This window comes from Mauremys reevesii, linkage group 3 (genome assembly GCF_016161935.1).
Source record: "Mauremys reevesii isolate NIE-2019 linkage group 3, ASM1616193v1, whole genome shotgun sequence".
Lineage (NCBI taxonomy): Eukaryota > Metazoa > Chordata > Testudines > Geoemydidae > Mauremys > Mauremys reevesii.
In genome coordinates, this window is record NC_052625.1 from 122,330,664 (window position 1) to 122,358,634 (window position 27,971).

General features: G+C 42.5%; 1 protein-coding gene across 1 annotated transcript in view; it reads right to left on the reverse strand.

The window, feature by feature from the left end:
• The window catches only part of LOC120400755 (dermatan-sulfate epimerase), a 267,676-nt gene that overhangs the window by 72,326 nt on the left and 167,379 nt on the right, over positions 1-27,971 (reverse strand). Inside the window, exon 11 of the mRNA XM_039529703.1 lies at positions 19,942-20,110. Coding sequence (XP_039385637.1) covers positions 19,942-20,110 — 169 coding nt within the window. The remainder of the gene's footprint in view (positions 1-19,941; positions 20,111-27,971) is intronic.

The window sequence follows — 27,971 nt, forward strand, 5'->3', positions numbered from 1 at the left end:
ACTTTGAATTTTAATCCTATCTTGTAAAGCAGTTGCAACCCCTCCCAGCTTGGTATCATCCACAAACTTTATAAGTGTACTCTGCATGCCATTATCTAAATCATTGATGAACATATTGAACAGAACTGGACCGAGAACCAATCCCTGTGAGACCCCACTCATTATGCCCTTCCAGCATGACTGTGAACCACTGATAACTACTCACTGGGAATGATTTTCCATCCAGTTATGCACCCACCGTATAGTAGCTCCATCTAGGTTGTATTTCCCTAGTTTGTTTATGAGAAGGTCATGCGAGACTGTATCAAAAGCCTTACTAAAGTCAAGATATACCACATCTACTGCTTCCCTCCATCCGCAAGGCTTGTTACCCTGTCAAAAAAAGCTATCAGGTTGGTTTGACACGATTTGTTCTTGACAAATCCATGCTGACTGTTATTTATCACCTTATTATCTTCTAGGAGTTTGCAAATTGATTGCTTCATTATTTGCTCTCAAGCCATAGCAGCTGTGGCACTGCCCCTGTGATATCTAGTTTTGCCAGTTTCATAGACTCACAGAAATGTAGGACTAGAAGGGTCCTCAATAGGTCATCTAGTCCAGTCCCCTGCACTGAGGCAGGTTTAAGTATTATCTAGATAGTCACTGACAGGTGTTTGCTTAACCTGCTCTTAAAAACTTCCAGTGATTGAGATTCCACAACCTCCCTAGGTAATTTGTTCTAGTGTTTAGCTACCCTGACAGTAAGCAAGTTTTTCCTAATGTCTAATCTAAATCTCCCTAATGCAATTTAAGTCCATTGCTTCTTGTCCTGTTCTCAGTGGATAAGGAGAACAATTTATCACCCTCCTCTTTATAACAACCATTTATACATACTTAAAGACTGTTATCATGTCCCCCCTCACTCTTCTCTCTGCTGACTAAATAAGATTTATTTTATTTGTGTGCCTAGCTTAAATTCTAGACACTTACAAATATATGTGGTCAACAATTTCAAATCGGGGTGCCTAAAGTTAGGCTCCTAAATCCATATTTAGGTTTCTAAATATAAATGTTGTGAATTTCAACGATATTGAGTTTCTGCAGCTCCCACTGGCTTCAATGGGATTTGTAAATTAGCAATTCTGAAAATAAGGCCAAATGTAAATTTAGGTGCCTAACTCTGGAATTTTAGGAGCCTTACTTCTGGCAGTCAGGGTTGAACATTTTGTCCAAAATCTAATTTATAGTAAATAAACAATTACAAATGAATGCCCGTATAAATCAGACTATAATCAGAGACACACATGAATAAATACATAATGAAATAAAGCCCTGACACTGCCCCACAAACTTCAACTCCCTCTCTTCCCAAAGAACTCAGGTGAAAAGGTGGGATATTTTTTGTAGACTATACTGGACTATTCCAGACCAGAGGAGGGAGTAAATTCCAGAATCAAGGAGCCTGGTGTATTAACTGGGTCTGCCAATTTACCCTAATGTTGAGCTCAACTGTGAAAAGTGAGTTAAAGTTCATAAAATGTCACAATACCCTATAACAATGAATGTGGAGAAAAGGTGCAAAAGCGAGACAAAGAGACTAGGTTCATCCAAACAAAAAGGCCTACTGATATAATTCAAGGACTGTTTTAAAATCATGCCTAGTAAACAAGAGAAGAGTGGGACCAGAAATCAGTGACTCAAAATCAGTGTGTTGGAAATTACTCCTAACTGGTGGACAAAATCATGAGGAAGCGGGTTATTCTACTCATCACTCCCTTTTGGGGTCCTTAAAAAGACACTTTGAGGGGGGGAGGGAAATAAGGACAGATGGAGGCAAAGCAGAGGGGTGCTCTGGCTGACTGAAAGACAAGAGAAGGGGAAGGAGCAAGTCTCATCATCATGGCTGCCACCCCCAACTTCTCCTGGGACTTTAGAACTTCACTGTTATAATCCTGAGAGATGTACTGACCAGACTGGACCATAGAGAGGGACTCAGATGACACTGCCACCTCCACTGGCTTTGGCTAAATCCCAAACATCACCTGGGATGTGAAACTTTGTTTCTCTGCCACTCCTGCCACGTGTCCTTTTTCTTCCTCACCTCTTCTTTTTCCTACCCTTCTCCTTTTTGCCTTTCTGTAAGAGTCTGGATTAGGCTGCCAAGACTGTATATTTTGCAACACTGCTGAAAGCCTGAGATCAGAAAGGCAGCAAAATGTAATACCCTAAATAGACTGATGCTTGTACAAATTTGCCAGATTTCAGAGTGGCTAATAAGACTGTGCTGTGCCAGTGTTTTTCCAGGCTTCAAGTGAAAATCAACACTAGAGACAGAGGCTGCATATTCTATTTTTACTGTTCTTTTCTTTCCCATTGTGTGTGTATGTTTTGTCTTGTCTTTTAGGAAACAGGATTGGACTTTAACAATAGCAACAATTACAGCTCCAGCCCATCTCAACCAACTTTTTCTCTTTTCCCCGAAAGGACAGTTATTACCATCTTTAATACTATCAAAGAGACCGTTAAATATGGAGGGGGAGAGAACAAGGGGAAGTTCCTTCTAAAAGCTCACTCCAGCTACAGGGAGAGGGAACAAGGGATGGTGTTGAAATGAAAGCTTTACTTAATACTTTACATTTCATGTTTTAACTGTTTTTCCCCTTTTTTTCTGTATCTTCAATAAAAGATAAAAATGAGGTTTAATGGTGTGTTTGCCATGGCACTACGTGGGCTGAGGTCTCTGTCAGTTGGAAGACAGGATACTGGGCTAGATGGACCATTGGTCTGACCCAGGGTGGCTGTTCTGATGTTCTGTATACCAAACCTTGTTTAATACTGTTTAAGGTTGGACAGTACCTGGGTTAAGTTAATACCTTTGATGCTCAAGGCCCATATATTCAATCTAAATTAATACAACAGGCCTTCTCCCAGAGCATCCTTCCAGCAGCCCCTCTTACTGCACTAATGGGGGTCTATCTTAAGGGCCCTTACCAATCATAAGAGCACCAGTACTACACAGGACAAAAAGCTGCTTCAGGTAAGCAGCTCCCAAACCCAGGGCTGCCCAGAGGATTCCGGGGGCCTGGGGTCTTCGGCGGCGGGGGGCCCTTCCGTTCCGGGACCCGCCGCCTAAGTGCCCCGAAGACCCGCGGTGGGGGCCCCCCCGCCGCCGAATTACCGCCGACGCGGGACCCGCCGCTGATGTGCCGCCCGGTCTTCGGCGGTAATTCGGCGGGGGGGGGTCCCCGCCGCGGGTCCCGGGCACTTCGGGCGGCGGGTCCCGAACGGAAGGGGCCCCGCCAAGACCGGGCTGCGCTTCTGCGGCGCGGGTCCCGCTTCCCGCCCCAGCCTCTTATCCCGGCTCCTCCTCACCCGAGTCTCAGCGCCGCCGAACAGCCGCAGCGTGTGGCCGGCGGGGCCTGAGCTCCGTCCCGCTCCGAGCCGCGTGGGGAGGGGGCGGGGCTGGGAGCTCCACGCCGAGCGGAGGGAGCTGAGCTCAGGCCCCATTGGAGCTCGCAGCCCCGCCCCCTGACCACGCGGCTCTGAGCGGGGCGGGGCTCAGGGGCCCCGGCGGAGACTCGGCGCTTGATGCGCTGAGGCTCCAGGAGAGGGGCGGAGGCGGGAGCCCTCGCTGTTCTCTTGGGGGCCCCTGTGGAGCCCGGGGCAAATTGCCCCCTTTGCCCCCCCCTCTGGGCGGCCCTGCCCAAACCCACAGATAACCACAGGAAAGGACACAAGCTGACAAAACCAGAGAGAATGAAAATGAAGGCAAACTACAATGCACACTGTCGTACAGATATAGCAGAGAGTACAGGGGGAGAGGAGAATGGAAACTACTATGAATGAATTCCATAGTGACTGTTTTATTGTATGAGTAACTGTGGACAGTCAGGGATATACATTTTTCCACTTTGTTTCAGGCAACAAATCTCTAGAGCCAGCCCTGAGAACAGCTGAAGGACAGATGGGTTGAATTTCTAGTTGCTGATGGCCCAGATTAAATTACTGCCTCTTGGCTCTACTTTTGACAGCTTCTAAAATAATAAAAAAGTAAAAAAAAAAAAACCCAAAGCAGGAATTTCTCAGCATCTTTATAATGTACCAGAAATGAAGGATTATAGAAAATTTGTTGACACATTTGCCCTTTGCTCCTTATCTCCTTCACTTTGGCTGTCAACTTTGAGTCTCTCGCAAGAGTAAAATTGACAAGGAGCAACATGAATGTGACCTGTGTGTGTGTGTGTCAGGGGGCTGCGGTGGGGAGTGGGAGGGGGTGGAGATTTTTTATGGCAGGAAATATTTTTTTAATCAGCAGGCTCAACCTTATAACTTTGCTGATATTTATTGATAGATTAGTTTTTAGAAACAAACACTGAACACAAAAACTTCTTCAAAAGGTAACAAGATGTATAATGGCTTGCAGCAATGTGACATCATGCATGTCAAACACAAAGCAATGTATTTTGTGAAAAGGCTAGGTGTTAAGGGTAGGGTTGTCTATCTACTGCTACCCAAACACTGGACCAACGTCTCAAATAAGATCACCTACATGGTACCAATAACATTTGTTCATGCACCCCTTGCATGTGTAAAACTTATTTTTGTGTATGAAAATGAACATTTGCTTGCACTAAGCATGAACAAGTACTAACCCACAGGATAATCAATTCTGCACATTCAAAAACTCATTTGTTCATGCAAATATAGGTTTTACATGGGCAACAGATGGAAAATAAATTTTTGGAGATGAAAAAAAGGTACTCACATTTGAAAATGTAGCCCTTTGTGTTACTGAAAGTTATACTATACATAAATGGGATATTGTCACCCATTACCACTAGTATAAAAACATCACTTTATGTATAGCAAAAACGGGAGGAAACTTGCAGTTTTATTCCTTCCACCCCTTCCTCTCCCTCCCCCCCGGTTATGCAATATTTTAGTATTTCCTTGTTTGGGTAAATTATGCATTTGTGAAAAAGGTCTGGATTGAGCTTTTTACAAAGTGAAATCTATGGGTACTTTTTCTCTAAGGAACAGATTTCTCCATGGATTCGGCAGTGAGAATGAATCTTTCTACATATTTAGATAATGGCATACAGAATACACTTATAAAGTTTGCGGATGGTACCAAGCTCGGAGGGTTCACCAGGTTTGTCTGATGAGATGCTCATTGTTCATGTTTGCACTACCCTCTAGATAGCTACTAATTTTTCTCATATTATTTGTTCCATTATTTTACAAGGGGTAAAAGTCAGATTTAAGGGATGGTAACAGCCAGGTGACTTAATTCCTATATTTATTTATTATTTAAAATCAGCACTGCTTTTGCATTATGGAAGAGAGAGTCAGGAAATCTGGCTTCAGTTTCTGACTGCCACCTACTCACTTGCTGGATGGCACTGGGAAAATCACAACATCTCTGTCCCCCATCTTCCTCCTGAAGTTGATGGACAGTAAGAAGTAGATCGTGCAGACACTAATTTTTGTCCTTTCAGCTCAGATTGCCCAAAGGATGCCAGTTAGTGCCAATGGTGACGGTGGTTTTTGCAATGTGAACTAGGAACTGGACTGCAGTTTACTTTCATTTAATTATTTATCCAGACGAGGGTTGAGGTAATGAAATCCTCTTTCATTTCACTTAATTGAGAAAGGGGGATACATTTCTGGGAAAACCAACATAAGATATTTTATCATGACTCTATATATCTCTCTTCTTTACTCCCAAACCAGCTGTGGGAAGTGCAAAGTTCAAGTGAACTGTGAATAACACTGCTTACTCTGTAAGTAACCTTAGCAACTTGATCATTACCATGAACCAACTAACTAACCAACTAACTAACTAATGACAGCATTCACACATTTTAAGGTCAAATTGTGATAACCTAGTCTGACCTCCTGAATAATTCAGGCCACAGAACCTCAACCAGTCATTTCTGCATTCCCATAGTTAGTTTACTTAGAGAACATGGATTATCATAGTAATAGTGCTGCAAATGCCATGGTAATGATTAAGTTTTGAACAGTGATCGCTGTAAGTGAAATTCCACTTATTAAGATGGAAACGTTCATTACAGTGCCTAGGGTCCGCTGCTAACATATTTTAGATCAGCATTTTTCAAACGGTGGGTTGTCACACAGTACTGGGTCGTGGCATGTCAGGCACTGGGTCACCTTGCTCTGGTCAACACCGCTGACCGGGATGTTAAAAGTCCAGTCAGCAGTGCTGCCTACCTAAGGCAGGCTAGTGCCTACCTTTTCCAACACCATGCTGCACCCCTGAAGCAGGCAGCAGCAGGTCCAGATTCTAGGCAGGGGGGCCACAGGACTCCACACACTGCCCCTGCCCCAAGCACTGGCTCCGCACTGGTGAATCGGCCAATGGGAACTGGGGGCAGAGGGGAGCAGTGCCTGCGGGCGTGACTCACGTGGAGCTGTTTGCGCACCTCTTCCTAGGAGCTGGACTTGCTGCTGGTCACTTCTGGAAGCCTGCCTCTGAACCCCCCTTGCACCGCTGCCCGGGAGCTGCCCAAGGTAAGCCTGTGCCCCAACCCCACACCTCAATCCCCTGCTCCAGCCCTGAGCCCCCCACACCTGGAACCACCTCCTGCACCCCAAAGCCTTCATTCCTGGCCCCAGCCCAAAGCCCTGACTCCCTCCTGCACCCCAACCCTCTGACCCAGTCCTTAGCCCCTCCCACACCCAAAACCCCTCATCCACAGCTCCGTTGGGTCGCGGGCATCAACAATTTTCTTCAACTAGGTCGCCAGAAAAAAAGTTTTAAAACCACTGTTTTAGGTGATGCCAAGGGATACCACATTTATTAAGAGGTTGATAGGGATCTCTGAATCCTTATCAGTCACTGTGTGCTGGTACAGCTCACAAACCAGTCAGATCAGAGTCACAGGCTGTTTATTTATTTATTTTAAAGTTGTTGGCATTGCAGCCCCATATCCACAGAGAAAGAAAAAGTATTATACTGAGTGATTAGTAAAAGATTCAAGTAAATGCATACAAGACTATTATAACCTAATCTAGACACAAGGCCTGCTTGGGTAAACTTAAGTATTAAGTCTCAATCCTTTCTGAGATTTCCTAGGAACAACCTGGTATATTAAACCAAAATAATCTTAAATAAGCTCTGCAGATGGGAACGTATTTTTCCAATAAAAAACACAGTCTGAGATAAAAACAGACTTCTTCTGAAGTATATGGAGGAAAGTTATGAATCATTTTGCACTATTGACCCATACAGGCAAAGCCAACATTTTTTTACCCTGATACTACAGCAGCGTCATGGGGAATAGGAAGCTATGCAAAAAACAGAACTTCCTTCTCCTTTCCTTTTCTGAGGTCAATGCCATTCCAGTCAATAGGGCAAACAAAACTGTTACAACTTTAAACAGTCAAGAGCAGGGGAAATTTGTAACTCCATCCAAAAATATCCTCCAGATTATTATACAGAAATCCCCATCAACTAGATAGATACTTTAATGTACCCTGTAACTGTGGACTTTATTTTGAAAAAAGTAAAAATCCTGTCACTCTAACAGGAAATTATTAAATGAGGAAATCATTCAGGAAGGCCTTAGAAAGGTTGATCAAAAGGCTGAATAGTGGCAAGTCCTGAAACCATTTACCCATAACGCAGAGTTTTATCTCCAGGTGATATTATTATACAGCTAGGGACAAATCCTCAGATGATGTAAATGGTTCTAGTTCTAATGGAGCTATGATGAAGGTTTACACCAGCTGACAATCTGCCCCACATAGTGCCACCTTTGCTTAGATTTAAAAGTTGTTGAAGAAAAAGGTGGAAAATATTCCATTTTTAAATAAAAATGAGTTTGAAGACAAAAGTAGTAAATGGTGTTACTGGAATAACATGCTTAGATGAACTGTCATTGCAGAATGAGGGAACTGCCAGATGATCTACTGGGAGCTGTATGCAGTGTTGTTGTAACTGTGTTGGTCCCAGGATATGAGAGACAAGGTAAGTGAAGTAATACCTTTTATTGGACCAACAAAAATTGGTCCAGTAAAAGATATTACTTCACCCACCTTCTCTCTACTGGGAGTAGTCTTTCTACATGTAAAATATAGCATGGATGGCTCTTTTCTAACACCAAACTTCTTCACGTCCACAAATTAAGAGGAGCTACTTCTGTTTCATTACACTCAAAGAGCTGTAGCATTCCAGGGGCAAAAAGCAAAATCACAAATGGATTTATCTGATGTCAATTATTTCTCATCAGCAGGTTCCAGTGCTGATTTTCCTAAACAGGAGATCAGGTGTCTGCCCTGTTAAAACAAAGCTTCGGAAACACTGAAGTCAGCAAGAGTGAAACATTCTTTCTATCAGCTCTGACAGTCACCAGTGCTGCCTGCACACCCTTATATTGAAAAGTAAAAAAGTAGGGGGAGAGGGGACAAAGGGGGAGCAAATCAGATTTCCTAGCAGTTAAGGGAAAACATGCCAGATGCAAACAAAGTTCTTCCTAATTTTTTAATTAATCAAAACACAAAGAAATTGAAGAAAAAAATGTTTTGGCCCCCTCCCTGAAGCAATATGCAAGCTAGAAAATATCACTGTGGATTTTCATAATCAGTGTGTAAGTATCCTTTGAAAGATATCTCTGTGCTACTTATATGGCTCTCATCACCTCAGTATCTGAATGTCTCACAATAAGTAATGGATTTTATTCTCAACATCCCTGTTACGTATAGAAGTGCTATTATCCTCATTTTACAGACAGGGAAATGAGGCCCAAAGTAGGTTAAGGCCCAGACCCTAAGCACCTGAAACCCTTTTGAAAATGAGATGTAGCTTCCTAAATCAGTTAGGCATTCCAACACTGAGAGCAGCAATGCCTAAATACCTTTAAAAATCTGAGTCCAAAGGCAGGTCCACACCACTGCTTAAGTCAATCTAACTTACATCGCCCGGGGGTGTGGAAAAGACACTTCCTCCCGAGCAACGCAAGTTACAGTAACCTAAGCACTGTCCGCACCAGTGCTATGTTGGCAGGAGACACTCTCCCACCAACATAGCTTCCGCCTCTTGCGGAGGTGGAGAAATTATGCCAATGGGAGAGTGCTCTCCTGTCAGCAGAGTGTCTCCACCAGACATGCCATAGTGGCGCAGCTGCATCTATGTAGCTGTGCCGATGCAGAGCTTCTAGTGTAGACCTGTCTTAAGTGACTTGCCTGAGGTCACACTAGAAAGTCTATGGCTGAGGTGGTTATCAAATAGGTCACATGAGTCCCATTACCTACTAGACCATTGCTCCCAAATTTGCTGTACACAATGAAAATATTTGAAACATTGCCTGGAGTCACCTGGCTTGGACAGAGAGCATGACAGTATGCTTAAATCACAGGTGACAGCAGAAATGCCTTCTTCCCACTGCAATTATCTGCAACCACCCTCCTCACAGCAGAGACACTCTTCTATGCACTGTGCACTTCCCCAATGCAGATCCCACAATTTAGACACTCATTTACCCATCTTTCCATCCCAAGCAGACACCCCCATTTTGTCTCCTTCTCCAATTTGAGCAGGCAAGCGTTCAGCCTTATCTTCCCCACTTAAGTGCTGGTCCTGGGTGCAGGTATGTTCCTCATGCAGTTACATTTGTTGTGTGTTCCCTATTTAGGGCAAGTATCCCAATGCTAGACCCATATATGCCCTCCTTCCCTGCCTAGCTGTTGGCTGCTGCTGCTCCTCTTTGAAATGTTGATGCCAGACATGTTTTGGACATTGGATGCTCCACAATCCATAGTATAGTAGTATGCTAGGTTCTCACGCTTCAAGGAGAAGACAATGACCAGCCAGCAGCAGAAAGGTAGAATTGCATGGGAGTGCAGTCAAGTGGCAGGAGATTATTAAAATCTAACATATTCTATAATATAAAATATAATATAAGTATACAAGCCAAGGAAAAAATGCAGACTATTTATCAGTCAGGACAGGATGCCTTCAGCATGTCTATAAGGTGCCACAGGACTCTTTGCTGCTTTTGACATGTAATGCAAGACAACCAAACATGGAAATGGCCTGGGGTATGACAGGATATGGAAATAAGACAGACAGCCAAGCAGAATGTAGATCCTGTTTTTCTCTCCAAAGATGTACTGTGGGGAAAAAGGTGGAATGGCCAAGGAGCAGACTGGTCCAAAAGGAACATTCTCCCTCACACTTTCCATCTCCTACATAATTCAAATTCTGTGCAAATGATGAGGTTTAATTAAGAGATAAATTTCTTCAGTATATTTCTTGTTTGGGATATATATAAATGAAAAGAGGAATTAAAATGCACTAATATAACTAAATATAGAATAAAATGAGTCAAATGAAAATTAGAAAACAACAACATTCTCTTAATGATCTGTATGGTAAAAAAAATAGAGAGAAGAAAGTTCTTTTAAAACCTTGTATTTTTCTATCTTTATCTGGCTTTAAATGCTTGAATGAGTCAGCCTGTAGAACTGCTTAACAAGGTTTTAATCGTGGACACTAAAAACTCAACTGCAGGCACTAAGGCAGTGTCTGAGCATTGAGCGATGGGGGGAAAATGAAGTTGAATGTTTGAAACCTAAGGCCAGGTCTACACGTGGAAGGCTTTGCAGGTACACTACACTGGCACACTATGGTTCCAACTCATACCAGCAAAAGAGTGATATAGATTATTTCAGCCCACCCCCAAGCAAAATAATTTATACCAACAAATGCACTGTTCGTCAGTAGAACTGAATCTATGCTAGGACCTTTTGCCAGCACACCGCATCTCATTGCTGACTGACGTATCAATGCTGCAAAAGACTATAACCCACACCTGACCTAAGTAAGAGTTTCACTGTTCCATGGGATTGTTAGTGGACTTTGTCTTGCTGGAGATGGATGAAGCTGGAGAAACTGCAAGCAGACAATCTGTAAACTTCAGGTAGGATGCTGTGCGGATGCAGATTGATAGTCAACTTCTGGTCAGGGGCCAGAGTACAGGTAGACGGCAAAGTGGTATACAGGTATGAATGTCCAGGGGGCTTACGGGAAAGAACTGGAGGACCATAAGGTCGGGATAGCTGCGACTTCCTGTGCCTGTGTATTTTTATTGCAGTTACCTCACAGTAGCAATACATGTTAATAGGTACCTTGGGTTCTTCCCTTCAGCTCAGGGAGTGATGGCTGCCTTGCCTTGTGGCATTGATAGGCTGTGGATGTGTGAACACAGAGCATGTTAAGGGAAAAAACAGTAGAGGTCTGCAGTGAAGACTTAATTGTAGAAAGTAATTGTAAGAGAGTGGCAGACCCGCTCAGCCGAGTTGGGACCCTGCAGGGGAATGCTGATTGGGGCAGGTTTGGTTCATTAATGCTACCCTGGATATAAGGGAAGTAGGAGTAGACTGCTAGATTGTGATTGAGAAGCCATAAAGGGAGAAATCCTAAACAAGAGTCATGACTGGGAGAAGCTTTGTCCTCGAGTTGTTTTGAGTTATCTTGTTAATCAAGGAGGGGTGAGCTGTACACCAACCCACAGTATGTACGTTCTATGATAGGACGGGATAAAGGCTGTAACCATTCCCAGTAACATTTTAGGATACTGAGAAAAACAATTCTTCAAGTCCGGTTAAAGGATATGCACCATCCTACAGCTCTGGGATCCAGTCAGGACCCAATTACAGTCTGAAAATGAAATTATACTGCCTGAGTTAAAGGATAACATTAAAGTGGAAATAACTGACTGTTTCTCCCTCCTTAATGAGTTGCCCATATGTTTACCCCTTTAATCGTTTAGAGGTGGCTATGCTTTGACATGTCACAGTGCAGAAGAAAGATTACAGGAACATTACTGTCAGTCACTGGCGAGGAAGTAATCTTTAGGGTTATGCATGATTTAACAAGACCTCCAGGGGCACAAGTCAATACATCTGTATGGGGCCAAAAGGATTTAATAAGGATTTAATACAAACAAAAGGAAACCTACTGTTTATGTTCAAAGTAATTCTCAAAGAATCATACCAAATAGTTCAACAATTTTCTTTAATAAGATGACCCAAGGACTCTTTACAAGCCAGTTTTAATGTACATTTGCTTTTATCAAAGAGCAGTTTATTGTGGTTTTCAGCACTAGTATACCAGTAAATAAATAGTAAAATTAATGACTTCTTAGCAATATGAGATCTCTCTAGACTACTCAGATATTAAATATTTACTGAAGGAGAGATGTGGAACAGTTATTTTTTGGTGCAAAATATAGAATTGTGCAGATGTATGAGGTGCAATCTAGAATAGTTCTACTATACCAGGTACATCTGTCTTCTGTTTTCTATCGCACCCATAATTTGCAGCTTTAAGCAGAAACATGAGCTTATTTGACATGGTTCAGTGGCAATTTTATCATCACATTTACACAACAAGCAGAGTGACCCCCCCAGACCCTTTGCATATTTTGGGAGACAGAATATACACTCTTCGGCACCTTTAAAGAGATGGCTTTGACAAATGATACCACCAACTGGGATCTTGCTCTTCCATCAGTTAATTGCAATAATGATAAGGCATGAAGGAATACTTATGCACTTACATGGGCACAGCATGACTGGATTTTAGATGGTTTGTTAGATTTTCAAACATATGTATTATCCTCCTAAACCCAGATGAGGATGGATTTGAAATGTGTGTCTAATATAAAATAATGGTCAAATTTTAAAAGAACAGCTATAAAATGTAAAATTAAGGTTACACCCAGAAAATATCTAGATTTTCCACTAATTCTTCTTTAAACCACACCTATTTTAAAGCTTCCAGGTGGCTCATTCTCTTGTTCCTTGTCTGTAGCAGTACTCCCAACCTCAAGCATTCAACAGTTATGAGACAGGCCCCAAAATCTTGAGATTGGCCTAAATTCTGAGATTTTGTAAAAACTAATAAATGTTGAGTTCTTTTTATTTGGCTTCTGGGCTTGGGGCCTTTAGGTTTCACATTTTCAAGCTTCTCTCTGCAACCATGAGAGCTAGAAATTTTTTAAAAAGTGTGAGTGAGTGAGAGAACTCAGTCTCAGACTCTTATATAATCACAGGATTCTGGAAGCTGGGGCTATAAGATAAACATCAAATATAGGGAGATTCACAATAAAATCATGATAGTTTATACCACTGCTGTAGACCTTGGGACCAAGAAAAATATTAGTCTCCTGGTCAAAATTTAAAACAGTGGCATTGGCACTACTAATGGTTTGGCATTTAGTGGCTTTTTGAAATAAGAAAATACTTTGCTTGAAAGTAATATATTGTTTAGACCTGACATCCTCCATATATAATACTGGCTATTGTTGATGGAATAGCTACACTAAACAGGACATGTATATATTTAAATGGATAATAAGTAACATGATCAAAAGTCAACAGCAAACAGTGATAATGAGAGCCTCCTCATACCACACAAGATGTCAGAGCCATGTTTTCTAGGTGACTGAAACCCAGCCTCTGAAAAAGGAGGTGATATTTTACACACCCAGATTTATGCAAAACCTCAGACATGCAAAGCCACTAATCTGTATGTACAAACTGGCATGCAAACCTGTACATATAATTTTGGAGGCTGCTTTTGAAAATATGGCCTCCACCGTTCTTCTCTTTGGAGTATGTGACCGGAAACTGACGGAGATTGAAATTGGGGAAAGACACAAAGACAGAGCACAGACTGGAGGGTTGGCCACCTGGTTAAGGGACTTGACTGCAAGTCAAGGCATCCAGTTCCTATTCTTTTTCCAGCCCTCTCACTTTCTGTGAGACCACAGGCAAGTCACTTAACCTCTGTATGATTCAGTTTCCACATCTTCAAAATAGTTCCCTACCTACTAGGGGAAGCAAGTGAGAATTAGCTCATAGAAGTGATTTCTGCCCCTTTGAGCTGAGCTGCTATATAAATATAATTATTTTTTATCTCAGTTCCCCTTTATTTTATCAAAGGTACAATTCAGAATGCAACTCTCCTATTTAGTTAAGACTTCCTTAAAAATGCTTAAAAGTCAAGATGATAATATCTTAAAATAACACTGTCACAGTTTTATTTCAGTTTCATTGCAAATTAAAGTAGATACCCGGGGCTCACCACATAATACTTTTTTTTGGTCCTCTGGGCAATTCTAATAATAAACAAAGTTTACGTTGGATATTAGGAAAAAATGTTTCACTAGGAGGGTGGTGAAGCACTGGAATGGGTTACCTAGGGAGGTGGTGGAATCTTCTTCCTTAGAGGTTTTTAAGGTCAGGCTTGACAAAGCCCTGGCTGGGATGATTTAGTTGGGGATTGGTCCTGCTTTGAGCAGGGGGTTGGACTAGATGACCTCCTGAGGTCCCTTCCAACCCTGATATTCTATGATTCTTTGCTTTATGATTAAGGAATAATAAGACAGGTGTCCTATTTTAAGAGGCAATGATCGAATCAGCTAAAATCCAAAGTAAGAGAATATTTTCTTTTTTAACCAATGAGCAACCCAGATTATTGCTGAAGAGAATGGGATGGTCATACTATTATCTGCTGTCGTTTTCAGCCAGATGATTGGAGGAGCAACCAAAGATGCTCCACATTGAAGCTGGTACAAATGGTGGGAGACAGAATGGAAAAAACAAAAGTTAACTTTAATTAATTAAAGTTAACATCTTAAAAAGCTAGTCTGAAAAAAAGGGGAGAGTTGAAGGGAGAGAAAACGAGGATGAGAAGTATCTGAATCTGGAAGGAAATGTTTTAAGTAACATTTTATTTATACATAATAAAAATACGTAGCAATTCCTACTTTACAGATGGGGAAACTGAGGGTAAGTGCTAGTGAATCAGTGGGAGTGTCTACACCATGATAAAAATCATACAGAACAAAGTCTCAGAGCCCAGGCAAGCTGACTTTGGCTTGCAGGGCTCTGGCAGTGGGACTATAAAATTGCAGCACAGATGTTCAGGCTCAGGTTGGGGCCTGGACTCTGAGACCTTCTCCCCTTGCGGGGTCTTACATATGTCTATTGCAATTAAACACCTGCAGCTGGCCTGTGCCAGCTGACTCAAGCTCGGGCTAAGAGGCTGTTTAACTGAGGTGTAGATGTTCAGGCTAGGGCTGGAGTATGAGCTCTGGGACCTTGTGAGGGAAGCAGGTCCCAGAGCTTGAGTCCAGCCCAAGCCCGAATGTCTACACCACAATTAAACACCCTCTTAGCCCGAGTCCTGCAATGCCAATTCAGCTGGTATGGGCCAACTGCTATTTTTTAATTTCAGTGTAGTCATGCGTTTAGACCCTAGGCTGTAGCCTGAGCCCAAAAGTTTACCCTGCAATTTTATTGCCCCGCAGCCCAAGCCCTGAGAACCTGAGTAGCTGACCTGGGCCAGCCACGTCCATGCCATGGGTCTTTTATCGCTGTGTAGACATACTCAGTATCACAGCCAAGCTTAGAATTTAGAATTTCTGTCCCCACTCTTGAACTCACACCATGTCACTGTCATTTAAAACCTCAGTATCTCTGAAAGTGAGGATAGTGAAGTAAAAAGAACAATGATTTTTACTGAAATAGAAAGATAGCTATATATAGATTATTATAATAATAAAATGGGGATAGAGATGAAGCAAAACTCTTTTTGAAGGAGATATGACACCATCACTGAAAGATGCCACCAAACTATTTTCTTCAGCAAAGTACTCATTTTACCCATTAAAACATGCAACTAGCTTTATATTTTGATTGTATGGGATAAAGCAAAAGCTCTCGCAGCAGCACCTACTTTAAAAGACCTTTCCTATAAATACTTGTCGATAAATGCTCTTATAATGTAGCTATTTTGCTAACTGATTACTGAACTATTTACTTTTATATATGTAAAATCTTTAGGTATAACTCCTAAAAGGCATAGTAGAGCCGGTCAAAAACTGAAAACCTATTTTGATGAGAAAAATTGAAATTTCAAAAGTTGCTGTTGTTTCAAAAGTTTTTAAAACACACCCATATTTTCCCCCATTTTTTTCATGTTTTCCCCAATTATTTAAAAAATTAAAAATGATAAAAAACATTATAGAAAAATTTCATTTACAAAACCCAGTTATTGATAACATATTCAATAGGGTTTTTGATGAAAATTTAGAACCCCAAAAGCTTTTGTGATAAAATGTTAAATTTCAACAATGCTGACCATTTTTGATGGAAAATTTTGTTTTGGTAAAAAAGTCATTTTTTTAAAGGAAAAAAAAATGTTTAAGACGTATCAACCAATTCTACTAAAATATTGTCCCTGTTCTGGATTAATACTCACTATTTTAAAAAGACAAATGCAAAGTGCCCCACTTGGGAAGGAATAATCAGTTTCACACATACAGAATGGGAAGAGACTGTCTAGGAAGGAGTACGGCAGAAAGGGATCTAGGGGTTATAGTGGATCACAAGCTAAATATGAGTCAACAGTGTGATGCTGTTGCCAAAAAAAGCAAACATGATTGTGGGATGCATTAACAGGTGTGTTGTGAGGAAGACATGAGAAGTCATTGTTCCGCTCTACTCTGTGCTGGTTAGGCCTCAACTGGAGTATTGTGTCCAGTTCTGGGCACCGCATTTCAAGAAAGATGTGGAGAAATTGGAGAGGGTCCAGAGAAGAGCAACAAGAATGATTAAAGGTCTAGAGAACATGACCTATGAAGGAAGGCTGAAAGAATTGGGTTTGTTTAGTTTGGAAGAGAGAAGACTGAGAGGGGACATGATAACAGTTTTCAAGTACATAAAAGGTTGTGACAAGGAGGAGGGAGAAAACGTGTTCATCTTAGCCTCTAAGGATAGAACAAGAAGCAATGGGCTTAAACTGCAGCAAGGGAGGTTTAGGTTGGACATTAGGAAAAAGTTCCTAACTGTCAGTGTGGTTAAACACTGGAATAAATTGCCTAGGGAGGTTGTGGAATCTCCATCTCTGGAGATATTTAAGAGTAGGCTAGAAAAATGTCTATCAGGGATGGTCTAGACAGTATTTGGTCCTGCCATGAGGGCAGGGGACTGGACTCAATGATCTCTCGAGGTCCCTTCCAGTCCTAGAATCTATGAACCTATGAAAAAACAGTACACAAGTTTCTGGCAGAGTTGCCACTTCAGTTTGTCCTCTACTGGCCAGATGTGGTATTGCAGAACCCTTACCTCAGTTTCCCCATGTCTTTTGGCCTTCTCCAGCTGCAAGTGTCCTGTCCCTCCAGCCAGACCACTTTGCAAAGTCCTGCTCCTTCCAGGGAGGCAAAATTCTTTATTGAAATCCAACTAAAAATGTGAGAACTGAATCTTTAGCCCCAACAGGCCTTGTCTTCCTCACAGGCACAGTTCAGCCTTCATAGTCTTTCTCCATGACTCAGCATTTGCTCTTATGCCTCAAACAACCTCAATAGCCAGGGGCTGGCCCACTCCTCCTCTCCCACAGGAGTTCAGGCAGGCTGCAGCTCATCCGAGTACCTGCCTCCAGTCAGGCTTCCAGCTCACCCTGTCTGCTCTTTTCTCCTTTCCACTTCTCAGCCTTCCCTCAGGCTGCTTCTCAGAGAGAAGACCCGCCCCATCTCCTCTCTTCTGGGTCTCCTGACTCCAGCTAAGCTCACCTTGCTCTTTATGGAAATCTCCAGCTCTCCCCCAGCAGCTGGGTCTGATATCTAAGTTGAGCCACATGATCTCCAGCCAATTAGGATCAGCTGGTGGTGAGGGAGGGTAGCTGATCTGTCACAGGCTGAACCCTTAAAGGCCAGCCAGCCTGTGATAAAGTCATTCTTTGGATTTCCATGAACATTTCTGTCAGATCTTTGCTTTTAAATGATAATGTCCTTCAGGCATGGCCAATGTGTTTGTGACACGACAGGACCAAGCATACTGTTGGCACTTACAATACCTGAGGGGAAAAAGAAAGCACTCCAGAGCACATCAACCACGTCTAGCTGGTCGTCTAGCTAGTTATTCCAAAACAAATGCAGCAAAGCCAGAACTTACAATCTCTGCCAAAAAAATCAAGGTTAGGCCAGCCAAGACAAACAAGACTTACACAGCTTGCCCTAAAGTCAGTCAGACAAGTCACTGCAGTGGGGTCAGGACCTCCCCAACATCAAATAATGAATGGACCTTTTAAAAACTCTCTTTGAAGAAGTGTATAAAGTTCTTATACAGTTCTACTTATCCTCTACTATAATGTGCACAGTTACAAGTTTAAAAATGTTGGTTCTGATCTTTCCCTTAGCTCATGTGCCTGAGTTACATTTTAGTCGCCAGAGTTGTCATTCCCCTAAAATTTATCACAATGAGGGACTGCTCCATGACACACAATCCTTCCGCCCTATGTGGCCAGGATCCAGCCCTCTGCAGTGTTGAGAATCCACAGGTGGAGAAGGACTAGGAGAGGGAGAGTCAGTGTGCAGTGCAATGCACTGCCCTCTAAGGCCTGCAAAGCAGCCTTAACCTTTGTGCTGTCCCCCACCATCTGAAGTGGGAAATCTCCCTTCGAGACTTTGCCAGCCCAGGAAAAAGAGCTGTGTCTTCAGGGAACTGGAGTGGGGAAAGTAGCCCCAAAACAGGGCCGACCCTGCAGATTTCCCCTGGACCCATTGTATCCAAAGACAAAAATGCTGTCAAAGGGTACGCAAACCCTACCCACTAGAATGAATCAGGGAAAACGCTGTGAGGGGAACTTCACAGAGGTTTCCTTTCCCCTAGTTCTTTTCATGGCTAGAGGTAATTGGGCCACTTACCTTTGGAATGATAGAAACTTTGCCATGCAGAAAAGGATAGAATATAATTAAGTTATATTGTATTAGGCTAATTGTTTTGTAATATCCTTATAATGTAGCTGCGTTCTCAGACTATAGTGGCACAGAACTATTCAGTGGTATCTTTAGCTGATTCCTAAACATTATCGACCTTTGTAAGTGTGAGTAGTAATTCAGCTTATTGTGCTGGCAATGGCTGTAGGATTAACTTTGTTTGGCAACTCTGGAATTCTCTCTCAGACTAGTTATTCTTTCGTTTTATGCATGAAATAGACTCAACACTGAGCCAAGAGGCTTTTAAATGGTGCACTTTTTTGAATTAATCATAACACTTATTCAATGACCTATGTACTCCTTTAAGATACGAAGAGTTAAGAGTATTCAGCATGGAAATTGAATGGGTTAGACTAGGATTGATAATGGAAGCAGAACTCTTCACCACTACTAGTAGGTCATCAACCTTTTGAATCCAGCTCAAGTCTACTGTGAATGCAAAGTTATTCATATAAGATGCTGTTTGGTTAACAAGATGAAATGAGTTAGTGGTCTCAGTCTTGGTTCTGTTAGGCATGTGATAATATCAAAAATCCACCACAACTGGCACCCTTGTTGGCAGTCTCAATAGACAGACAGATGGTTGCATGAACCTTGACTCTGAACTTGCCTCTCATCTATAGAGAGGGAGCCCTTTTAGGTGAGGGTTAAAGCATACTGCCACTGCTGGTGACAGGCCTGTTTTGCAGATAAAGAGAAGGTGAACTGATCCAGAAAAGATAAATCAACTCAAACAAATAGTTTTGGCTTTTTTTTAAAGGCTAACTTAGCTTGTGTGTATATCTCCTAGTTTTCTTCTGCACTAACAGCAGATGTAGCAAAATTCTGTGAGAAAGACCAGGCAAAAAACAAGAAATAGAAGAAATCCTTCAGTAAACGTCCAGCCCCATTGTCAAATCAAAGAGAATCAGATAAAAGTCTGAATATTTAAAGGCACCCATGAAAACCAAACTAGTCCAGCCTACAACTATTATGAAAATAACCATCAAAATAATTATAGTGACTGGCCGTTTACTGTTGAGTGTTATCAGGAAAATTAGTTTTGATGAGTTTTGAAAATAGATTTTATCTCAAGGTAATATCTACAATGTAAAAGCATTACTTCTGGACACTTTAAATATTCACTAATAAGAACAGTCTTCCTTACCTGATATTGCTTCAAGTCTTGGAATTGCAATAGTGCTATAAGCACTGATACATTTGCAAGACCATGTGTTAGTTAAGGTTTCCTCTGCACTTTCCAGTCCTGAGATGCTGTCCACAAAGAAAGAGCCCCACTGTTTAGATACTGAATAAGGAGCTTTTGGGTGATGTCCCTGAAATTAAATAAATAAATAAATAAAATTAGAAACCCCAACATAAACTCAATCATTATAATTAGTCAATATTGTATCTTCCTTCTCTATTTAGCCGACAAATATTATTTTAAGAAGTTCTGAAGCTATCCACTATTTTCTTAATAAAACTATTATTTCTTACAAGCAACATGACTGAAAAAGCAAACTGGGAAAAAACACCAAAACCGCCCCAAACCTTTCAGATTTGCTCTTAACTGGTTCTCTATGACATATAAAGTCTGCTTTAAACATTGTTTTCTTCAATTTGTTTTTCCATCTAAGGGTAATATGAATACCTCACTTCCTGCTCTTTGCTGGAGGACCTGAGACATCATGATGCATGAGGCTGTAACCTCAGCTACCATTCTTCCTTCTCTCACTTTAGGAGAGAATGTATGCTGAATGTTGGAGTAACCACAGGGAAAATATTACTTTGATTATCTAAGATTCAGCATCCTTCCTTCATCCTTCCCTGCTCTTGGGAATTACTACTTAGGTCCTCTCACAGAAAGTGAAGATCTGATAGTCTCTCTCTCTCTATAAGTCTTAAAGACTTAACATGTACACCTCTACCCTGCTATAACGCAGTCGTGGGGAGCCAAAAATCCCTACTGCGTTATAGCTGAAACCCGGTTATATCAGAGTTGGGGCGGCAGGACTCCAGCAGTGATTTAAAGAGCTCTGGGCTCCAGCCGCTGCGGGGAGCCCCAGGCCCTTTAAATCGCCGGCGAGCCCCACGGCCGCAGCCCTGGGGTAGCGGCGACAGGGCTCCAGCGGTGATTTAAAGGGCTCGGGACTTCCCGCAGCAACCGAAGCCCCGGACCCGTTAAAGCGCTGCCTGAGCCCCGCTGCTACCATGCTATACACGAACCTGTGTTATATTGGGTCGCGTTATAGCCGGGTAGAGGTGTATTAAGCATTTTTTCTGATTTTATTGTTATTGTTGCTCTGCAATTCACCTTCAGAGATGCCATATTCTACCACAGCAGTCAGAAAAAACTCCAGCAGGCCTCTGCAAAAAGTTAAGCAAAATTGCAAACCACACTACAGTAAATCTGCAAAAGCCATTTGTGTGCAAAGACCATCATAGCAGAGAACAGCAGACAACTCAACATACGCCTCCAGATTTGTGAACTTTTGCACCTCGTTTTACACTCAACTGCTTTCTTACAATTTTAGAACATGTTGGAATAACTGTTGATCACAATAGGGGTCATGTCAGGTACATTTATGTCACGACCCCTGATAATCTCTCATTGCAATTAACCATGGGAGAGAAGAAATTTGACAATACACACTGAGACCACAACAGAAGACAGACTCAGGATATATCTACACTGCAGTTAGACACACATAGCTGGCCTGTGCCAGCTGACACAGGTCTATAGGGCTCAAGCGGAGGGGCTGTTTAACTGCAGTGTAGACATTTGGGCTCGGGCTGCAGCCTGAGCTCTGGGACCTCCCACTTCGCAGGGTCCTAGAGCCTAGGCTCCAGCCTGAACATAGAATCATAGAATCTCAGGGTTGGAAGGGACCTCAGGAGGTCATCTAGTCCAGCACCCTGCTCAAAGCAGGATCAAACCCAACTAAATCATCCCAGCCAGGGCTTTGTCAAGCCTGACCTTAAAAACCTCTAAGGAAGGAGATTCCACCACCTCCCTAGGTAACCCATTCCAGTGCTTCACCACCCTACTAGTGAAATTTTTTTTCCTAATGTCCAACCTAAACCTCCCCCTCTGCAACTTGAGACCATTACTCCTTGTTCTGTCATCTTCTACCACTGAGAACAGTCTAGATCCATCCTCTTTGGAACCCCCTTTCAGGTAGTTGAAAGCAGCTATCAAATCCCCCCTCATTCTTCTCTTCTGCAGGCTAAACAATCTCAGTTCCCTCAGCCTCTCCTCGTAAGTCATGTGCTCCAGCCCCCTAATCATTTTTGTTGCCCTCCGCTGGACTCTCTCCAATTTATCCACATCCTTCTTGTAGTGTGGGGCCCAAAACTGGACACAGTACTCCAAATGAGGCCTCACCAGTGCTGAATAGAGGGGAATGATCACATCCCTCGATCTGCTCGAAATGCCCCTACTTACACAACCCAAAATGCCATTAGCCTTCTTGGCAACAAGGGCACACTGTTGACTCATATTCAGCTTTTCGTCCACTGTAACCCCTAGGTCCCTTACTGCAGAACTGCTGCCCAGCCATTCGGTCCCTAGTCTATAGCAGTGCATGGGATTCTTCCGTCCTAAATGCAGGACTCTGCACTTGTCCTTGTTGAACCTCATCATATTTCTTTTGGCCCAATCCTCTAATTTGTCTAGGTCCCTCTGTATCCTATCCCTACCCTCCAGCGTATCAACCACTCCTCCCAGTTTAGTGTCATCTGCAAACTTGCTAAGGGTGCAGTCCACACCATCCTCCAGATCGTTAATGAAGATATTGAATAAAACCGGCCCCAGCACCGATCCTTGGGGCACTCCACTTGATACCGGCTGCCAACTAGACATGGAACCATTGATCACTACCCATTGAGCCCGACCATCTAGCCAGTTTTCTATCCACTTTACCGTCCATTCATCCAGCCCAGACTTCTTTAACTTGCTGGCAAGAATACTGTGGGAGACTGTATCAAAAGCTTTGCTAAAGTCTAGAAATAGCACATCCACTGCTTTCCCCTCATCCACAGAGCCAGTTATCTCATCATAGAAGGCAATTAGGTTAGTCAGGCATGACTTGCCCTTGGTGAATCCATGCTGACTGTTCCTGATCACTTTCCCCTCCTTTAAGTGGTTCAGAATTGATTCCATGAGGACCTGTTCCATGATTTTTCCAGGGACTGAGGTGAGACTGACTGGCCTGTAGTTCCCTGGATCTTCCTTCTTCCCTTTTTTAAAGATGGGCACTACATTAGCTTTTTTCCAGTCATCTGGGACCTCCCCCGATCGCCATGATTTTTCAAAGATAATGGCCAATGGCTCTGCAATCTCATCGGCCAACTCCTTTAGCACCTTTGGATGCAGTACATCCGGCCCCATGGACTTGTGCTCGTCCAGCTTTTCTAAATAGTCCCGAACTACTTCTTTCTCCACAGAGAGCTGGTCACCTCCTCCCCATACCGTGCTGCAGAGTGCAGCTGTCTGGGAGCTGACCTTGTCTGTGAAGACAGAGGCAAAAAAAGCATTGAGTACACTAGCTTTCTCCACATCCTCTGTCACTAGGTTCCCTCCCTCATTCAGCAAGGGGCCCACACTTTCCTTGACTTTCTTCTTGTTGCTAACATACCTGAAGAAACCCTTCTTGTTACTCCTAACATCTCCGGCTAGCTGCAACTCCAAGTGTGATTTGGCCTTCCTAATTTCACTCCTGCATGCCTGAGCAATACTTTTATACTGCTCCCTGGTTATTTGTCCAATCTTCCACTTCTTGTAAGCTGTTTTTTTGTGTTTAAGACGAGCAAGGATTTCACTGTTAAGCCAAGCTGGTCGCCTGCCATATTTACTTTTCTTCCTACACATCGGGATGGTTTGTTCCTGCAACCTCAATAAGGATTCTTTAAAATACAGCCAGCTTTCCTCGACTCCTTTCCCCGTCATGTTATTCTCCCAGGGGACCTTGCCCATCAGTTCCCTGAGGGAGTCAAAGTCTGCTTTTCTGAAGTCCAGGGTCTCTGTTCTACTGCTCTCCTTTCTTCCTTGTATCAGGATCCTGAACTCGACCATCTCATGGTCACTGCCTCCCAGGTTCCCATCCACTATTACTTCCTCTACTATTTCTTCCCTGTTTGTGAGCAGCAGGTCAAGAAGAGCTTTTCCCCCTAGTTGGTTCCTCCAGCACTTGCACCAGGAAATTGTCCCCTACACTTTCCAGAAACTTCCTGGATTGTCTGTGCACTGCTGTATTGCTCTCCCAGCAGATATCAGGGTGATTAAAGTCACCCATGAGAACCAGGACCTGTGATCTAGCAACTTCTGTTAGTTGCTGGAAGAAAGCCTCGTCCACCTCATCCCCTTGGTCTGGTGGTCTGTAGCAGACTCCCACACGACATCACCCTTGTTGTTCATACTTCTAAATTTAATCATCTACACCACAATTAAACAGCCCCACAGCCTGAGCCCTGTGAGCCTGAGGCAGCTGGCAGAGGCCAACTACGATTGTCTAACTGCAGTGTAGACATACCGATAGATGCCAACAATCTTTGATCAAGATAAATCTATTGATTCAACAGTTTGAACTGACTCAGCAAACCAGGATAATTTTTTTAGCACTCCTTGGTGCTACTTTCTCTAAGTGCATCTATTTTGCAGGAAAAAAATGAGTTTGATTGGCATATTCAGATCTAGATATTTGTTTCTCTCCGTTGCTGAGAACGAGCAGAGATAGCTAACACTTTTAGTTTTCAAGTACAGCAGGTCCCTCAGAAGCTGAGCTCTTCTTTTGTTCACTCATTAAGACAGCTTTTTTGGTTTGCTTTGTACACAAATAATATCTTTCCAAGAAAATCTTTAAGGGAAATTTAGAGTTCAGTTTAGATTATCTATCAAATGAAAATTCACTTTCCATTTGGAGGAAAGGTGCAAAAAGCACACGAGGGCCATACCAATTATCCAGTTGATTATTCAAAAAAGCACATACAAGCCTTTGTATACAGGTCAGGGCCCTGCTTATTGGCAGGGGGAAAAGATCATACTCCTGTCTCTGTGGACCTTTATGCCAGATTCACTAAGCAATTTAAATTGTAATCTGAGGAAATGCACTGACATTCTTCAAGTGAGAGAACTGCTCCATCGTGAAGCTGGAATTTCTCCCTTGTACTGCTCTATAGGGAGAGAACAAGGCTTAGGGTTAGAGCCCAAACTTCTTAACAGAACTAAAAACAAACAAACAAAACAAAAATTGTTAAATATAATGGCTGCCTTCATGCCACATATTAGGGGATTTTCTGTCCTCATATTTTATTATTTTCCCACTGTGGTAATCTCCAAATGAAAAGGATGCCTTGATTGTAAAACCAAACCTTGATCTCAAATCTGAGAACTCCCAAGCTTTGCCCTTCAGTTGTACCCCTATTAAAAGACACCAGGGTTATTCTGTGAGTATGCTTAAGAAGCTCCCAGTCTCATCCCCAAATGCCTGATTACCAGAGTTCCTGATCTGACTAGGAAGAGACTCAGCCTGCAGTTAAGGAAAGGTCAATGTTATTGATCTTACATGTTACTGAAACCATATAAAGATTCCCTGGCTATGGATTCAAATTACACCCTCCCAAAGTTTCTATTAGCCAATAACCATGAAGCCTTTAAAAATTATTGGTGCTTGTGAAGAGTGCCAGATTGGCAATCCTGGAAAGAGAAATCCTCTAACTATAGAACAGGAAAGCAGAAAGCAACAGTGAGACAGGATTTCACTTCACCATATCACCAGTGTGCCCGCAAGTCTGACGTAGAGTGACCACCAATAGGGGGTAAGAGTAGTTAAGTCTTCATACTTCAGTCTTTTAGTTGGGACTGCCAACAAATATTTTCATTAATACTAGACCTGGAAGTAATTTATGTGATAGACACACCTGCACATCCATTACAAGAGTGATGATAGCAATGCATTTCAAACAAACCAGACCACAGAGCAGCAATGGGATAAGAGAAGAGACAGGTGTCTGCAATGCCTAATTAAAATCCTCTTCAGCGACAGGTTGTGGGTTAAATATTTGAGTCATTCTTCACATTTAATTTCTCTCTGGTCCAGTATGAATAAAATAAAAATGTCAGCTTTCGCTCCAGAGATAATCCCAGACTTTCTTTCTTTCTTGCAAAGTTACAGATATTCCCTGTAAACCCTATAGTAAGAACAACAAGAACATCTGAAAGCTACATCTTGAATGAATAAAAAAATCATTCAGTAAAAACGGAATTAATTAAAGCTGGTAAAAAGGGATTTTTGTTGCAAAAGAAAAAATAAAAATAAAAAGTCAACCAGCTCTAGCAGATTTTGTCAGGCTTCCACATGAATGCAAAAGGGAGGAAGGCCCAAGAGCCTCCAACATGGTTGTGTCTGTTGCACACAGATGGGACACAATCACAGTCCCTGCATTCTCCTGTACACAAGGGCTGCTTCTTGCTAGCACTCACTAGCACCAGCACCTGGCAATGGAGCTACTTAGCCATTCTAAGTAGTGTACGCTGCACACCCTTACAGAATGTAAGCACTGGGTTTGCTCCCCTTATATGGCAGCAAATTCTGGAAGGCATTGTACTTTCCTAAGTACAATGCCTTCTTTGAACTTTTAATTGCTAAGTGAATCTGGGACACCCTTTAGTAATTAATACCCCCACATATGGTTCAAAAAATTGGAGGCAAAAACCAGCATTAGAATGCACCCATACTCTGACCCGCTGCAGCCCCACACACAGCCTCAATGCACAGGCAGTTTTAGTACGATCATGAGTAATGTGTGTGGTTATTGTGGACAGGATCATTGCCCAGCCAATGGATTATGCGTAAAAACATTTTGCCTGCATGCATTGTTCTTAGGCCCCCTGCCCAGGAATAGTTCTTCTCAGCAGTCTTTTTTTTGGGGGTGGGGTGGGGTGGGGGTGGAAGTAGGAATGGGGTAGAAATGTTTTTGCTCCATACGCTCCCCCTGCAGAGTGAAAGATTTCTGGTTGATATCCATGGGCTGTACTATTCAGAACCTGGCTAACAGTTTGCAGTCCTGTCACTCACTACCATCCTATATTCTTCATGCAGTAAAACAGAGGATTCTTCAGGAAAACACTCACCCATTTATCTTCCCTTCCCACCCCAAAAGAAAGAGTGTTTAGGAAAGATTGACAGTGAAGAGGTGCCACATTAGCAATTTATACTCACCCCTCATTTATCCCAGATAAATCAACATTATAAGATTTTTTTCTGCAGTAAAAAGATTTGCTCATTCACTTTTGCTGTTAAATATACTAGTAAACCGCTGACAGGAACTTAGATGTTGTTTATGTCAATTCGAGCTGCAAAAATCCCACAGCCTCTAAGAACCAGTGTCTGACCTCCAAAGCCATATGGACGGCAACAGTTTGCCTCAAATCCTAAGAAGCAGCAGCAGATCCACTTGGCTATGGTGGAGAAAGGATTTCCATCTTGACCCATCCCTTGCAAGTCTTCTTCCTTCAGCAACAGTCAATATGGGAGGTTTTAGGCATCTTAAAACTCTCAAAAATTGCATTTCCAACTACTTTCATGGTCAGCCTTGTGCTTTCCTTCCTTTCACCTCACCTCTATAAACATACTGTAAAAGCGTACCTTCTTCTGTACATTGGACATGACCCTACCATTGTGGTCTACTTGTTCTCAACTGGTGCAAGACTGCAACTTTCTGGGATTGTCTAAGTCTCCTCATTTGTAAATAAAATCAAACCAATGGATGTTAAGATACACCATAACTTTTGAACTGAAAACTGTTTAATTTCCTCTCCTCAGCTGTTTTTTATGGCCATGTTTCTGCTCTATAGCAGGGTTGTCATCAGTACTGCATTGAACACTCATATCTTAATTATCACGCAGACATCCTGCCACCCACACAGATGCCTCTGAAGATACTGAACTGTCATTGATGCAAGACTGATCTGACATGATTTCTTCAGTTATAGACCCTCCTAATGTAAAACTATTAATCCATTCAATGTTATTGCCACCTGGGTGCATGACAGCAAATCACTCTTTTCTGTTTTATAAGAGGCATCCACAGCTTTTATTTTATCACCACTGATATTAAGTCCCACAGAGTCTGTCAGGGAATCAGGTCGCAGGTGATCAGGCCTACTGGTTGGAACAGGAGTCTGGCCTAGTGCTC